Consider the following 15,536-nt stretch of genomic DNA (forward strand, 5'->3'; position numbering starts at 1 on the left):
CTTGCATGCGTAGCGGGCTTGCTACCTGCAGCCTACGGTACCATGCTATCCATTCTTTTCAGCTATCTAATACTTTCCTGATTATTCTCGCTGTGCCAAGGTGGCAAACCGTTTGTAACAGTTCTACTGGACACCCTATTCCAATTTCCTTTATATTCCCCTTGATGCCTTCTGATACTGTTCCCAAGGACCCAACAATAATTGGCAATATTTTCACATTCTTCATTTTCCATAGCTGGGCTATTTCGTATTTAAGAGGGTTGTATTTATCTATCTTTTCGCCTTCCTTCTTGACTATTCGTGGATCAAAAGGCCTGCAACACCAACCATATAGCATATATGATTCACCTTGTCTACCACCACTAGATCTGGTCTGTTATGCTCTAGCACCTGATCTGTTTGGATTGGGAAATCCCAGAGGATTCTGCTTAGTCTCCATCTACGTCACTCTCTGCGATTTGTATTCATACCACGTCTTGCCCCTCTCTCTAGCCTCCATTTTTCGCACAGGTTCCAATGTAGCACTTTCGCTACCTAGTCACCGTCTCGCCACAACGTGTAGTGGTTTTGGGCAAGTCTAGGGCATTCGTTCGTGATATGGGTAATGGTAATACTATCATTATTATCATAATTATTATTATTATTATGTGGCATTTCTTCATGCTTATCACATAATGAGTTCTAAATCTCTTGAGGTCGACTTCGCCTTAGTACCAGATGAGTAATAGGGTCGATATAATCAATCCACTGCCATTCAATACACACACACACACATAGTATATATATATATATATATATATAGTTAATCCAAACAAGAAAGCACAAAAAAACACAACGCGAGGACGTGGAACAAATATAGTATTATTGGACGCTCAGGAAAGAAGGAAAGAAGGAAGGTTTAGCGTTTCGAGCGGAGCTCTTCGTCGGAAACATAGGAGAAGGAAAGATCCAGAGAAGGGAAGACAGAGGGGAAAAAATCACCAACGGTGCACACGAGGTCACATATATATATAAAGTTAAATATTATTAGGAATTGTATTTTTAAAAAATGTTAAAATATTTTGTGTATTGTGAAAGCATAACTAATTTATTGCCCATAAATTTTAACAACCAAATCTTATCTGGGCCCCCCAATAGTCATGTAAGGCCCCGCCTGAGAACCACCGATCAAGAGGATTTGTCAAACGATGGTTGATTAAGGGTGACGATAGTTTGTCTAATCTGTCACAATAAATTTAGCAGGCACCTGTTGTCCAGGGGAAACAGCAGAGAGTAATACACTTACATGTATGGTAATATCGACATAAACATGGATCTTTTGACTGAAACCCGGGTAAGCTGTCTACCTTTATGGAGCCCTATCATTTTCATTCCCTATTTTTGTCTCTCACCCTTTTACACCCCGCCCCGGCCTTGGCTGTTTATTACATCGTACTTGGTTGTGTGTGAATCCTACAGCTTTTGTAGTGGTTTGTGAGATGGCCTCTGTTCGATTGAACTTGAGTAACTGAAAGAAATATTACTATTACTATCATTATTTTTATTATTATTATATATTAAGGTAAGAGTGTACGCTACAGTGCTCTCATCATCTCACGGGTCACACACAAATATACATAGACACATATACATATATGTGTCTATATATGTATACATATATGTATACAAACGTATATATATATATATATATATATACACATACATACATACATATATATATATATATATATATATATATATATATATATATATATATATATATATATATTCACTGAGTTAGAAAACAGAGAGATCTATTGGATACAAATTAATAAATTATTCAACATATGAACCAACAATTGTTTCCTTTCTCAAATATATATATATATATATATATATATATATATATTATATATATAGTGTATATGGATACGTGTGTGTGTATGTGTGTGAAATACAAACGTGGTTTTTTATCTGTTAGTCTAAACAGGTTTGAAGTCTCATCGTTGACAGGTCGACGGTAGAGTCCTTTTGAGACACAACGAAGTATATGTACGTAGACACACATTATATATACATGTATATACGCATAGATACGTGTGTGCATGGGCGTGCACGTATATTTTAGTATAAAAACTTCGCAAACAAGAAGAGAGCAAGCACTCAATAGGAAATCTGTGCGTGCCTCTCTCTCTCTCTCTCTTTATGTGTGTGTGTGTGTGTGTGTGGTGTGTGTGTGTGTGTATATGTATATATATATATATATATATATATATATATATATATATATATAACACTTTAGTAATCGATTTCTAAGTTTCTTGAATTCGATCTTTGGAAAACAAGACAACCGTTCGATAATGTGAAATTTTGTTTTTCATTACTGAACTCTACTCTGTCCAAAGACTCGGAAGAAAAGCTCAATGAAGTCTTCGGGCTTGCGCTAAATATAACAACATAATCCAAACAATGCAAAATAATATTATGATTATATATAATGCAATATAACTTTTCATTACCTTGCCAAAAGGCCTGAGGTCTTACGAGGTGGGGGTCGATGTGGATGATATGTGTCCAACGAACAATCAGAGAAATTTTCATCTGATATACCGGACGATCAGATGAACGCACATCACAACAAGAGATACCTAGAAGGGCAACGGTGACCAACTTAATACTTTACTAGGACCGAATCTGGACACAGGTCCGTGATGTGAGTCTAAAATAAATATGCGTTAGCGCTAATAGTAGTGCCTCAGCGAGGCCACAACATCTGGCTAAAACAATAATATGTATTTTAATATTATATAATTAATATGTTCTGTTGTGTCTGGGGAGAGTCATTTTCTTTTTGTGCCTTATAATGTAACACATTCACAGGTAAAATTTCCACTTATTCTTATTTTTATTTTCCTAAAATTTTCGTTGCGTCTTGCAACCTTTTCAATAGTCTTGACTCTCAAACTCTGAGTTTGAGTCAAAACTATTGAAAAGGTTGCAAGACGCAACGAAAATTTTAGGAAAATAAAAATAAGAATAAGTGGAAATTTTACCGGTGAATGTGTTACATTATAAGGCACAAAAAGAAAATGACACAACAGAATATGCTTCATCACACGAACTCATATAAAGAATCTTGCAAACCAAATCCAAAAACGAAATTATATATATATATATATATATATATATAACACTTAGTAATCGATTTCTAAGTTTCTTGAATTCGATCTTGGAAAACAAGACAACCGTTCGATAATGTGAAATTTTGTTTTTCATTACTGAACTCTACTCTGTCCAAAGACTCGGAAGAAAAGCTCAATGAAGTCTTCGGGCTTGCGCTAAATATAACAACATAATCCAAACAATGCAAAATAATATTATGATTATATATAATGCAATATAACTTTTCATTACCTTGCCAAAAGGCCTGAGGTCTTACGAGGTGGGGGTCGATGTGGATGATATGTGTCCAACGAACAATCAGAGAAATTTTCATCTGATATACCGGACGATCAGATGAACGCACATCACAACAAGAGATACCTAGAAGGGCAACGGTGTCCAACTTAATACTTTACTAGGACCGAATCTGGACACAGGTCCGTGATGTGAGTCTAAAATAAATATGCGTTAGCGCTAATAGTAGTGCCTCAGCGAGGCCACAACATCTGGCTAAAACAATAATATGTATTTTAATATTATATAATTAATATGTTCTGTTGTGTCTGGGGAGAGTCATTTTCTTTTTGTGCCTTATAATGTAACACATTCACAGGTAAAATTTCCACTTATTCTTATTTTTATTTTCCTAAAATTTTCGTTGCGTCTTGCAACCTTTTCAATAGTCTTGACTCTCAAACTCTGAGTTTGAGTCAAAACTATTGAAAAGGTTGCAAGACGCAACGAAAATTTTAGGAAAATAAAAATAAGAAAAAGTGGAAATTTTACCGGTGAATGTGTTACATTATAAGGCACAAAAAGAAAATGACACAACAGAATATGCTTCATCACACGAACTCATATAAAGAATCTTGCAAACCAAATCCAAAAACGAAATATATATATATATATATATATGTATGTGTGTGTGTGTGTGTGTGTGTGTGTGTTGTGTGTGTGTGTGTGTGTGTGTGTGTGTTAATGTTTGTTTTTATGTTCAGTTATAATAAAAACAATTTTACATTAATCTAATAATGGGTTACTCTATAATTTTGTAAAATACAAATTATTATTCTCAAACAAGAATATTATCGAGAGAGACTTAGAAGTTTCGGCCAGTTACGCCATCATTAGACTGCGATGCAATGAATTTATCTTGGCTTTATAAAGTTTCTGCTGAGTCTAAAATCTTCCTTGGGTGTCTGGGTTTCAGTAGTGGGGTTATTAGGTTTTTGGTGGGTTGTTATGGAAAGGTGTTTTGAAGAAATCTTTATTGATTAAATTTGGGGTGGCGGTATGACCGAACCGTTTAGCACAACGCTTAGCAACATGTTCGTTTTTACATTGCGAGTTCAAATTCTAACGAGGTCGACTTTTATACCTTTCATTCTTTCAGGGTCGATGAAATAAACGGGATCGATGTAATTTACTTAGCTTCCCAAAGTTCAGCCCTTATGTCTATAATACGAAGGATTATCGTTATTTTCATTTTTTACCCCTTCGAAGGTACAATCGACACGGTTGTTGATTTAAGAATTTGCTGAGATATATTTAACCACGTTACAGTAACTTTCTGAGTTCAAATCCTGTGAGAGCTGACGAGACATAACCTTTAAACCGTCCCAAGGTATTCTACCTGCTTTATGCTCAAACTTGCCTGATCTAGCCTCTTACACCTAACCTACAATGTCATTTCATAAATAAACATTCACATCCCTGAACTCTAAAAGCTACAAAATAATGGTGCTTGACTATTTCGAAACAAGATCAATAAACATTACATTTAACAGAATATACCATCAATGAAATAGATTGGGCAGACATTCGATATTGATAATCGATATCATTCAACCTTTTTAATCATGTCATGAAGGAACAATTCTATGAGCAAATGACATCGTCTACTTATACCGAAGGATTGCCAACGAGATTCGAAGTTTTGGTGGGCCATATTTTTAGACTAAATTTCAAGAGCCGACTATTAAACGGGGCTGAGATTGAAGGAGTCATCTTAAGTACTGTTTAAGTAGCAGAATCCCCAAATGACCCCTAATGCAATTGAAACCTGGTGTAGCGGAAGGGGACTCATATTACAATAAATTATTACTGATTAAAACATATTATATAGCTTATATATCATCATGCTTTGATGTGGTTCCTTTTAGCTTTCACTTGATTCAGTCATTAGACTGTGGCCATGCTGGAGCAACACCTTGAAGAATATTAAGTCGAATATAAATTAACTACAGCGATCCTATCACAAAGAACTTAATTAAACATTGGTTTTTAATAAGAAAAACAACTTCTATTTCCTAACTCTAAATAATCTTCTTTACTCTAGGCACAAGGCCCGAAGTTTTTGAGGAGGGGGGCAGTCGATTAGATCGACCCCAGTACGGAACTAGTACTTAATTTATCGACCCCGAAAGGATGAAAGGCAAAGTCGACCGCGGCGGAATTTGAACTCAGAACGTAAAGACAGACGAAATACCGCTTAAGCATTTCGCCCGATATTAGCATAGAGGGTAATCCTTCAAATAGCCAAAGTTCTTTTATTGCAGGGGTTTCCAACCTGGGGTCCGCAAGGGTAACACCGAGAGCCCGTGAGCTAAATTCAAAATTTCATATATTATATATATATATATATATATATATATATATTAATGTAATGATAGGCATATTAAGGGGTCCGTGGAAAGGCTCATTTAAATAAAAGGGGTCCTTGGAAGTGAAAAGGTTGGGAAATCACTGATCAATTGTTTGCTTTTGAAAAAAAATAAAGAAAAAAGAAAAAAACTACGGTCGATTTTTTTTTTTTTTTTTTTTTTTACACGAGTGACAGAGATACAGAGAGAGATATTATAGGGAGAGAGAGAGAATTCCAGGGTTTCAGTACCAGAAAAGGGGTCAACCATTTTTACACTAGATTGACTTCTATTAGAGTATATACAGTGTGTCTGTGTGTGTAGTAACGCACATACAATATATATATTATATATATATTATATATATATATATATATATATATATATATTATATATATATATATATACACATATACATACATGTGGTGTATATATATATATATATACATATATATGCCTATATATATATATATATATATATATATATATGCCTATGTATATATGCATGCGTATATGTTATAAATGTATACATACATGAACACGTTTGCAGAGTGTATATACTTGAGTCGATTCTACTGGAAGCGTTTATTTTGAATTTCGAAATCAGTTTTAACGCAAACGCAAATCTTAGCGAACTCGAAACGTGCTTTATATAAAATATACACGTCGGACATGTTTATACAACTTGATAAACACTCAAAAAACATGTTTGTTTATGTGTGTGTGTGTGTGTGTAAACCATCCCCCTTCTATCTCTATCTCTCTCTCACATACACACACACACACACGACTAATAACCAACTGGGGGCTACTTAGAGATAAATGACACGAGGTGCAACGGAGTTACATTTCAAAAGATCCTTGTAGAACTTGTCTGATTGTAAAAAGATTTATCGTAAAAAAGAAAAAGTCGCCACTTAAACACGTGACCATATAAATATATTAAAACATTAAAAGCTTAACCAAGGATACAAATAATTAATTGTTAGTTAATTGGATGACCTCGGCTTTTAACGAACGACATGGTGAAACTGCTCTAAACTATAGAGTTTAGCTTAAACGATTGGTAAGGTTTCGTATTCTTTCTGTGTTTACGAAGTTAGGTTCAACATCATGGCGTCTTTCTTGCTTCTTGTGAACGTGAAGTCGAATGAAATGAGCTGCTAGACGACCCGCTAGAAATATTAGCTAAGATCTTCCTCAAATCACAATCACACTATTCCGTTTCTTTTGTATTTTGAAAACGAAACATTGAATAATGACATGCTCGAAACGTTTTTCATAACAAACGTGTCAGAGTTTATAAAATTTAGGCCACGTTAATATATAATTAAGCAGGGCTCAAAAACCTCTTTCGTTGCCCGCATTTCAGGGTCAAAGACGAAGGTAGAGCAGATGTCATGAAGGGACTAGATTAGAGAGAACCCCCTGGCGGCGGCGGTGTACAACCGCTGTACCAAACCAAAGAGACTATATATGGAAGAGAATGTCGATCGTGTTCAGTGGTTGGGAACAGTCATTCGTTTATTCTACTCGATCGGGCAATGACATAAGGTTGTAACAACCGATAACAATTTCAATACAAGCTATTAAGGGCGGTGAACTGACAGAATAGTTAGAGAGCCCGACATAATAAAATACCTTACAGTATTTCTCCCATCTCTACGTTCCGATTTCAAACCCTACCGGAGTCAACTTTGCCTTTCATTCCTCCCGGGTCGATAAAATAAATACCATTTAAATACAAGGGGCGATGGTATCGACTTACTCTTACCCCTAAAACCACTGGCCCTGTATGTAAATCAGAAATCATTATTATTATGGGCCCATTAGGGGCCACTGGTTCCAAAATTTATTTTGTTGCTAAATTCTTAGATTTTTCTCCAAAAATTTAAAAATTCTAATGCAATTTTCCCCAAAATTACAGAACCCATCGTATATTGTTTTCCAAAGAACTATCTACACTTTACAAACTGCTTCCATCTTAATTTTAATAAAACGTTACAAGAATCAAAATTTTCGAGAAAGTATTTATGTATATAAAGACAAAACATAATGACGTCTAAAGAATTTCCAAGCTTTCGAGAGAAAGTGAAATAAATCTCTTTTGAAATATTGGCTCTCGAAGTACACCACATAAAACTATATTCAAATGATGAGCTTTTCAACCTGATATTCACATAGCTATGTGTTGTTCCCCGAGAACCAATATTCAAAGAAAGAATTATTTCATTTAATAATTAAAAATTATTTTGAAAATTGTCTATTTTAAATAAAATAAAATTTTATTTTTAAAAAACCATCTTATATTGCAGAGCTTTAGAATTTCTTTGACTGAAACCACTTTAACAAAACAATCCTATTGATGAACTATCGACTGCGATTGATTTTGGAATTCTTTGAGGGTTTTATTATTTTTATTCTTTGTTTTACAAAAAAATAAACAGTTTTGTTATATTTCTAAATGGAATTAGCCTAATCTTATCCATGAAACACTTAGCTATATATGTATGTGTGTGTATATATATGTATATATATATATATATATATATATATATAATATATATATATGACAGATAATAGATGTTGGATTGATGGATGAATTACACATTTGTGAAAACATAGGTGCTTAAACAAGGTGGAGAAAGGAGTACTCGAATACCAGAGGTAAAATAAAATATCTTATTGAAGTGGGACAAAAAAACCTTTACAAACTGTTATTCAGTCAGTGTTCCACGACTGTCTGGTGGACGGCTATGCGAAACTCTGAGTGCAAACCAGTGAAATTTTTTACCTTTGAGTATTTACATATATCCTCAAAGACGTCTCAGTCGTGGCCATTCCGTTGTTTATTTTCTATAAATTGTATATCTGGGACATGAAATGTATCTTTTCATCTTCAATAGAATAATTACTCATATACACACACACATGTATGTACGTGTGTTTGTGTGTGTGTATGCATATATATATATATATATATATATACCCCAAAATGTTAGTCTTTGATCTTTGGATCAATCTGAAAACCTGAAGAGCGAGTAAGCCAACTTTATGGGGAACAGATGAATGGTAGTTAATGCGACTGGCTGGAATTTTAGCCATCATCAACTTGATTGCGACTCATGGAATCAAAAATTTTGGTTAACATAAAGAGCGGCGTGAATGGTTGAGTTGCGACAGGGCAAGGGTGGTTAGAAATTAAGGGCTGCCTAAATCCCTAAATGGGAACATATCTGAACGTATCAACATCTGCTGAATTTCTTAGACGGTTACATCAAACAGTTCTTCTTATTCGGTTAGATCAAACAGTCTTTTGGAGCGCGCGCCCGTGCGTGCGTGCGTGCGTGCGTGCGTGCGTGCGTGCGTGCGTGTGTGTGTGTATTAGTCAACAATAATTCCAGTTCGTTGTTTTATTCCGGTTTCTTCTTTTGTTTTTGTTCGTACATCTCTTTAGATCTATTTGCTGTGAAGTTTTACAGTTAATTATACCAAAGACGAAGAGCATTAACCAATATTCCATATTTTGGCATCGTGCAGTCTTCAATTTTTTTTTCATTTTTTAATAATTTCGTTAAATTTTTTTTAAACTGGTCAATTTTTTCCTTTTCAACGATTTCTGATAAGTCTTTAGATTCTTTTTACGAGCTTTTCTTTTTTCAAATTAATTATAATTTCAGTTTAATTAATTATACATTTTAAAATTTCAGCACTGCAATTAATACTATTATTAATTTTTGTATGAAACTTTTAAGAGAGACCTTAGGAAGCCAAGCTTTTGTATTTGTATGACCACTTAATCTGCTAACAAAACTGAAGCCAAATCTTTCTCAAATCTCAAATAGTTCCATCTTGTACAAATGAAAAGATACATTTCATGTTCTAGTCCCAGATACACAATCTATAGAAAATAAACAACGGAATGGCCACGACTGAGACGTCTTTGAGGATATATGTAAATACTCAAAGGTAAACTGAAGACTGAAGAATATTAACAATAGCAACATTAAAGAGAGGGTTTAAGAAAGAAAGACCGTAAACAAATTTGGTCTCTGATGGAATCATGTCAAACGTAGTTTTGCATTGAACCAGAAAAATGTCCTTAACTAGTAAAATGGTTCTAGGCAGAAATTGTTCGTTTGCTGAGAAATAATTGAATCTCAATAACTAGAAATGTTTAGGAAAATGAATATAAGATTATCTTTCTAAACTTACGATACATAATATCAACAAAAAAACATTTTTGAACAGTTATAAAACAAGAAAAAGAAAAACGAACAGAGAATATGTAAAAAAATAATGTCAGACAGACGACAAAATCGGATTGATAAAACGGTTTTTCTTTTATAAACCTAACAATGGGAAACCCAAATAAGACGAGTATTTAATATATATATAAACGACAGGTCAATGTTATAAAGTGTGATTAGATACTGATTTGATTAAAAACGAGGTAAAAACAATCAGAAGATATATATATTTATATGTTATATTGTTAGAGTCAGAGAAAACTAAATTAGGTGAGAGGAACAGATGTCTTGACCGTAGGTTTCACTCAACAAGTTGATTTATTATTGCTACTGCTATTATTATTATTATTATTATTATTATTATTATTTCTACTACTACTACAACTAATACTATTGGGGATGACCGCAGGTTTCAAACAATAGGTCGATGTATTATAAGTACAACGTACACAATCTGCGTGAGGAGTTCATTAAAGTGTTTATTGAAAACTTTTGTGAACATGATTTTTTCTCGGTCAACGTTATTTATTTTCAGTTAGAAAACGCATACATACATACACACATTCAAATATTATTATATAAGCTATGCATTATATATTATGTTGCATTTTATAAACGTATTACATGCGTGCATTTTCTTGCATTTTGTACACCCAACACGCATGTATACACAAGTTTAGTTGTTCAATTTAGAATGTCTGTTCCTACAAAACTTAGTGTTTATAGAAAATGCGGAGTAACAACAAAAGGATAGAATCTCGCCCTTAGAATACAAAATCCCTGTGTAATTTCTATGGACAGCATCCCTCTGAATGTCTCTCACCATAACCAAAACAATCCCTATAAATATCAAACCAACATTCGACCACAACTTGTCCAAGTCTAACAAAAGCTCTCTATGGCCAACTGCCTTTCTTTCTTTACATTGTTATGTAAATAAAAGCAAGCAATATCCAAAATCTTTATACTAGGTCATATTTACTATATCTTAATATAAACTGTATGACAAGAGTTTTCAGAATAGATGTTTCTCTAAGCTCCTAAAAGGCTCTGCAAGGCCCTGCAAGTCCCATTATCTTGTGGAAAAGGGACATGAAGGCAAAAATGAAATTTTTCAGAGTCATAATTTCCCGTTGTATGAAACAGAAATGTTTTAAAAATGAAGGCAAAACACTATTTTTTTCCCCCTTACCAAGTATGGGACTTCGAAAGACACCTCTTCTAAAACTCTGTCATCATAAGCAAAACTTTACCAACAGGTAAACATCAAATCTACAAGAGACGTCCTCTAGTTAGAGCTACCAGAGTGACTGCAACCTGTCTTAAAAGGCTTTACAAAAAAAGCTATGGGCAACGACCGTTCAGTCTGTGTAGTATGTAAATGAAAGAAATAAACCCCTAAAATTATATATATATATATATTTAGATTCAGATGAATATGGTACTTAAGTTAAAGGCACCAGAATTTTGTATGGTATTATCCATATAAATCAAATGGGGTGATTATAATCAAAATAAGCAACAAGTATATCCAAGGCAGTGTAGTACAGTAGTATGAAACAATTGTACTACACTACCTTGGATATCTTGTTGCTTATTTTGATATATATATATATATATAATATATATATATATTATATATATATATATATATGTATATATATATATATACCTGTGTGTTTATGTGCGTTAAGTTTGTGTATGCATTTACCTATCTAGATGCATATGTGCATTTTTGCACAAATAGTGCAGCTTTGAAAGTTAGTTGATAATTAAACAGTAATTAAATGAGGTAGAAAAATATATCAAGATAAGTTTCTTCAAAATTTATTGAGGATTAACTAACTACACATGAGAAATGATTAAGAAAAATTATGGTGGTGCTCCAGAGCGGCCAGAATTCTCTGGCTGCGACTATAAGAGACTTTAATGCCTAACCCAATGGTGAGAATAACAATGATTAGGAATTTATCATAGTAATACGTGGAATTGTGTTTAAGGGAAGATATTTGTAAGAGATTGCAAGATGAAGAGAATAGAGAGAGATAGACGGATATGTAGAGATAGATTGGTAGGTATGTAGACAGGTAGATATAGATTGATAGAGAGGTAAATAGGTAAATAGATACACAGAGTCGATAGGTTTCGTGACACAAACAAGCAAACAGAATTCAATACAAGGACATTGGTAAAAGTTTCAATGACTCAAAGACCGAGTTTCGTACACAGGTACTCTTGTAAATTACAGCTGATTTATAAAGAGATGGATAAGATAGACAGATAGATAGACAACGAGGTGAGACACAGATTAGAAGTGACATGAAATGAAAAGAAAGTATAAAAAAGCATGAGAGAAAAACAATGTTGTTTACGAAAGATAAACCAGTAAAAACGAAAATATAAAAAGAGCAAAGATAAGCTGCTTACCTATCCGTAAGTTTTGAGGATTTGATCGGCTGTGAACAGTCCAGAATTGAGAATGGTATCCTCCTGTGCGCATTTGTCTGGCAGGGGAATTATTCCCCGCCACACCCGTAGCAACACCATTACAAATCCGGACAGGTGAGGGCGATCCAGAAGTAAGCATAGTTTTAATTTTTTTTTTAATAGGAATTATATCTATCTATTAAATATAGATAGATATCGGGTTATTTAATATTTTAAAATATTTTTCTGTTGTTTTAAAATGTTATCCTTCTATCTGTAGTAGTTATACCATGAAATCCGCTTCCGGTGAAGTGGTGTGTATATATATAATAATATATATATATATATACGCGCGCTATCAGCACCCCTTACACACACCGTGTGTATAATATGAATGTAATGATGTTTGCGATGTAATTTATATGCATATATATAAATAATTATAAAAATGTATATATGTGAATGAGTATGTGTAAAATACGTGTGTATATTTTAATAAATATCTAAAATACACATTTACATATATATATATATATATATATACACCAGTGACCAGCTATATAATATATATATATATAATATATATATATATCCTTGTGTGTAAACAAAAAGTATGGAAACAAACAAACGACAAAAAAAAACGAACTTTTTTGAAACAATTTTTCTTTTAAAAAATATTTAAGATAAATATTTTTTTTTCTCTAGATATTTTTTCCTCGGTCTGTATAAAAAAATATATTGATATTATACGTAAATATATATATATATCTATATATATATTTTTTTCTCAAATGCGAAAGAAACGAAAATGAATTGTTGTGGTTATTTGTAATGGAATACAAACATTTTTTTTTGTAAATAAATCTATTTCTCCCGGTCGTCGTAGCTGTCGAGTGTATATATTTTCTTCATTCAGGCGTGAAAATTATCAAATATTCCTTGTTTTCTTTTAAAAAAAATCTTCCTCGTCGAATGCCACAGGTAGTAAATAAAATAAAGGCAGCAATTAAAAAACCAGGTAAGTTGTAATATATATAATATATATAATATATACAATATCCATTAAATTTGCAACTTGAAAAATACGGTAATATATCAAAACTGATATATAATATATTATATTATCTTGAGCACGTTATGTTTTTTTATACATTCATATATACATACATTCACACACTCATATATACGCACTAGCACACACGCGCGCGCGCGCAATTAGTTTTTTTTTTTTTTTGTTATCCGTGCCCCCAAGGCCAGTGTGTTTTCATCTGTGTGTATACATGTATATATATAATATTTTTTTTTTCCTTGAGAGATTTCGGTATTTGCGTTTTTCTCGTGATTTTCTTTCTCAAACGAAGTTTGTTGTTGTAGGACGACTTATTATTATATTTTTACGATGTTGTTTTTTGGCCAAAGAGAAAAATAAATCGCTATTTGTGGTCGTCCATCTCCGCCGGTGATGGACGGTGGAGAGAAAAAACCTTGGCACCAACTGGGAATTCACCATTTAGTAATATAAAAAACAATCTATCGAGCGGGTTTGTTGTAATTTCCAACCACGGGGCCAAGACTCGCTCACACTCCACCCTCGCTGAGCGATAGAAAATCTATCTGTGTGTAGTAATGATGTCGTACCTCGGGCTTGGACGGCAAAAAAAAAATATACTCCAATCATAATACACTTTCTATAAACACAGCTATACATACATGCATGCGTACATAAAGCACACGCATACACTAACATATATAGACACGCACATACAATCTACGTAGTATAAATATACATATATATACACATACATATAAGCTTCTGTGAGTGAAGAATTGGAGGAGGAGGAGGCGGAGTGTGTAAAGTAGATGCGACGGGAGGGGGAGGGAAAAACGTAAGAGAGGGAGTGAGGTGGGAGGAGGGTTTTTTGGTGAAGGAGAAGGAGGAGGAGGAGAGAACGCAAAAATACAAAAGGGAGAGTGGGAGTAGGAAAAAGAAAGGAGAGACGAAAGCGATACGGTGAACGCACGTAAATGTAGTGTGTATGTTACGTATGTATGTATGTATGCATATACGTGTATGTATAACTATGTATGTGTGTATATGTGGTGGTGGTGTGGTGGTGTGTGCCAGAAGCATGAATGGAGGCCATAATATATATGTGTGTATGTGTGTATATATATATATATGTGTGTATGTGTGGTGTGTGTGTGTAAGCTGGGACAAACAAACGCACGGTTTAAGGAAGAGAGGAGAAAGCTCTGCGCTCGGCAGGTTTAAGCCACGCCCACATTCTCAGGCAGAGAAAAACCCGACTTACCAATCTTAGTGCAACGATATACAACGAAAATGTATGCGCATCGAGCAGCGTATTAACATAATTTATGTGTGTTTTATTCATATATATGTATGTATATGTGTGTGTGTGCTTATTTATATATATATATATATGTGTGTGTATGTGTGCGTCTAGGATTAAAAGAGGGCCTCCCACCCTCTCTCTCTGTTTCTCCTAAGTAAGTGAGTATACACACACACATATATATATATATGCAGGGCTAAGCGACACGCCCTCCTCTTCCCGTTCTTAGGGCCGTTCGTTCTCCCATTGATTGACTATATAGAGTAGAGTCGAGAACCATTAAAACAACAACAATAACTACAGCACAACAACAACAACAACAACAACGAAAGCAATAAAACAAACCAGGAAGAAAAACGATGAAAGCTTTACTAGAGAAAAAAAAGTGTGTGTGTATGTATTTACGTACGAAACTGAGCGAGTATATAAGAGAGTGTGTGTGTGTATGTGTGTGTAAGATGTGTGTTACATTATATAGTATTGTTAGTAGTAGTAGTAGCAGTAGTAGTTGTATATAAAATTGGTGGTGGTTGTAGTATCTTAGTCACAGTAGTAGTGGGTGGTGGTGGTGGTGGGGTGGTGGTGGTGGTGGTAGAGGTAGTTTTTAAACTCCGCCCAACTTTTGTGAATGAGACGAGAAACATTTCACAGACACACAGACACACACACACAGAGTCATGTCCAATACAGACACACAATTTCAAAACGTACACACTGCTAAA

At 33.9% G+C, this 15,536-nt stretch overlaps 1 protein-coding gene across 8 annotated transcripts in view; it reads right to left on the reverse strand.

The window, feature by feature from the left end:
• The window catches only part of LOC115211946 (protein C-ets-1), a 145,155-nt gene extending 132,281 nt beyond the window's left edge, over nucleotides 1–12,874 (reverse strand). For 2 of the 8 annotated variants that reach the window (XM_029780701.2, XM_029780702.2), the window contains exon 1: nucleotides 12,461–12,867. In XM_029780701.2, coding sequence (XP_029636561.1) covers nucleotides 12,461–12,620 — 160 coding nt within the window. In that variant the 5' untranslated portion in view covers nucleotides 12,621–12,867. Of the gene's footprint in view, nucleotides 1–12,460 lie in introns of all 8 variants that reach the window. The other 6 variants (XM_029780705.2, XM_036503169.1, XM_036503171.1 and 3 more) reach the window with 5 other exon arrangements.
• Between the last annotated feature and the right edge of the window lie 2,662 nt (nucleotides 12,875–15,536).

The sequence above is a fragment of the Octopus sinensis genome, linkage group LG5 (genome assembly GCF_006345805.1).
Source record: "Octopus sinensis linkage group LG5, ASM634580v1, whole genome shotgun sequence".
Taxonomy (NCBI): Eukaryota; Metazoa; Mollusca; class Cephalopoda; order Octopoda; family Octopodidae; genus Octopus; species Octopus sinensis.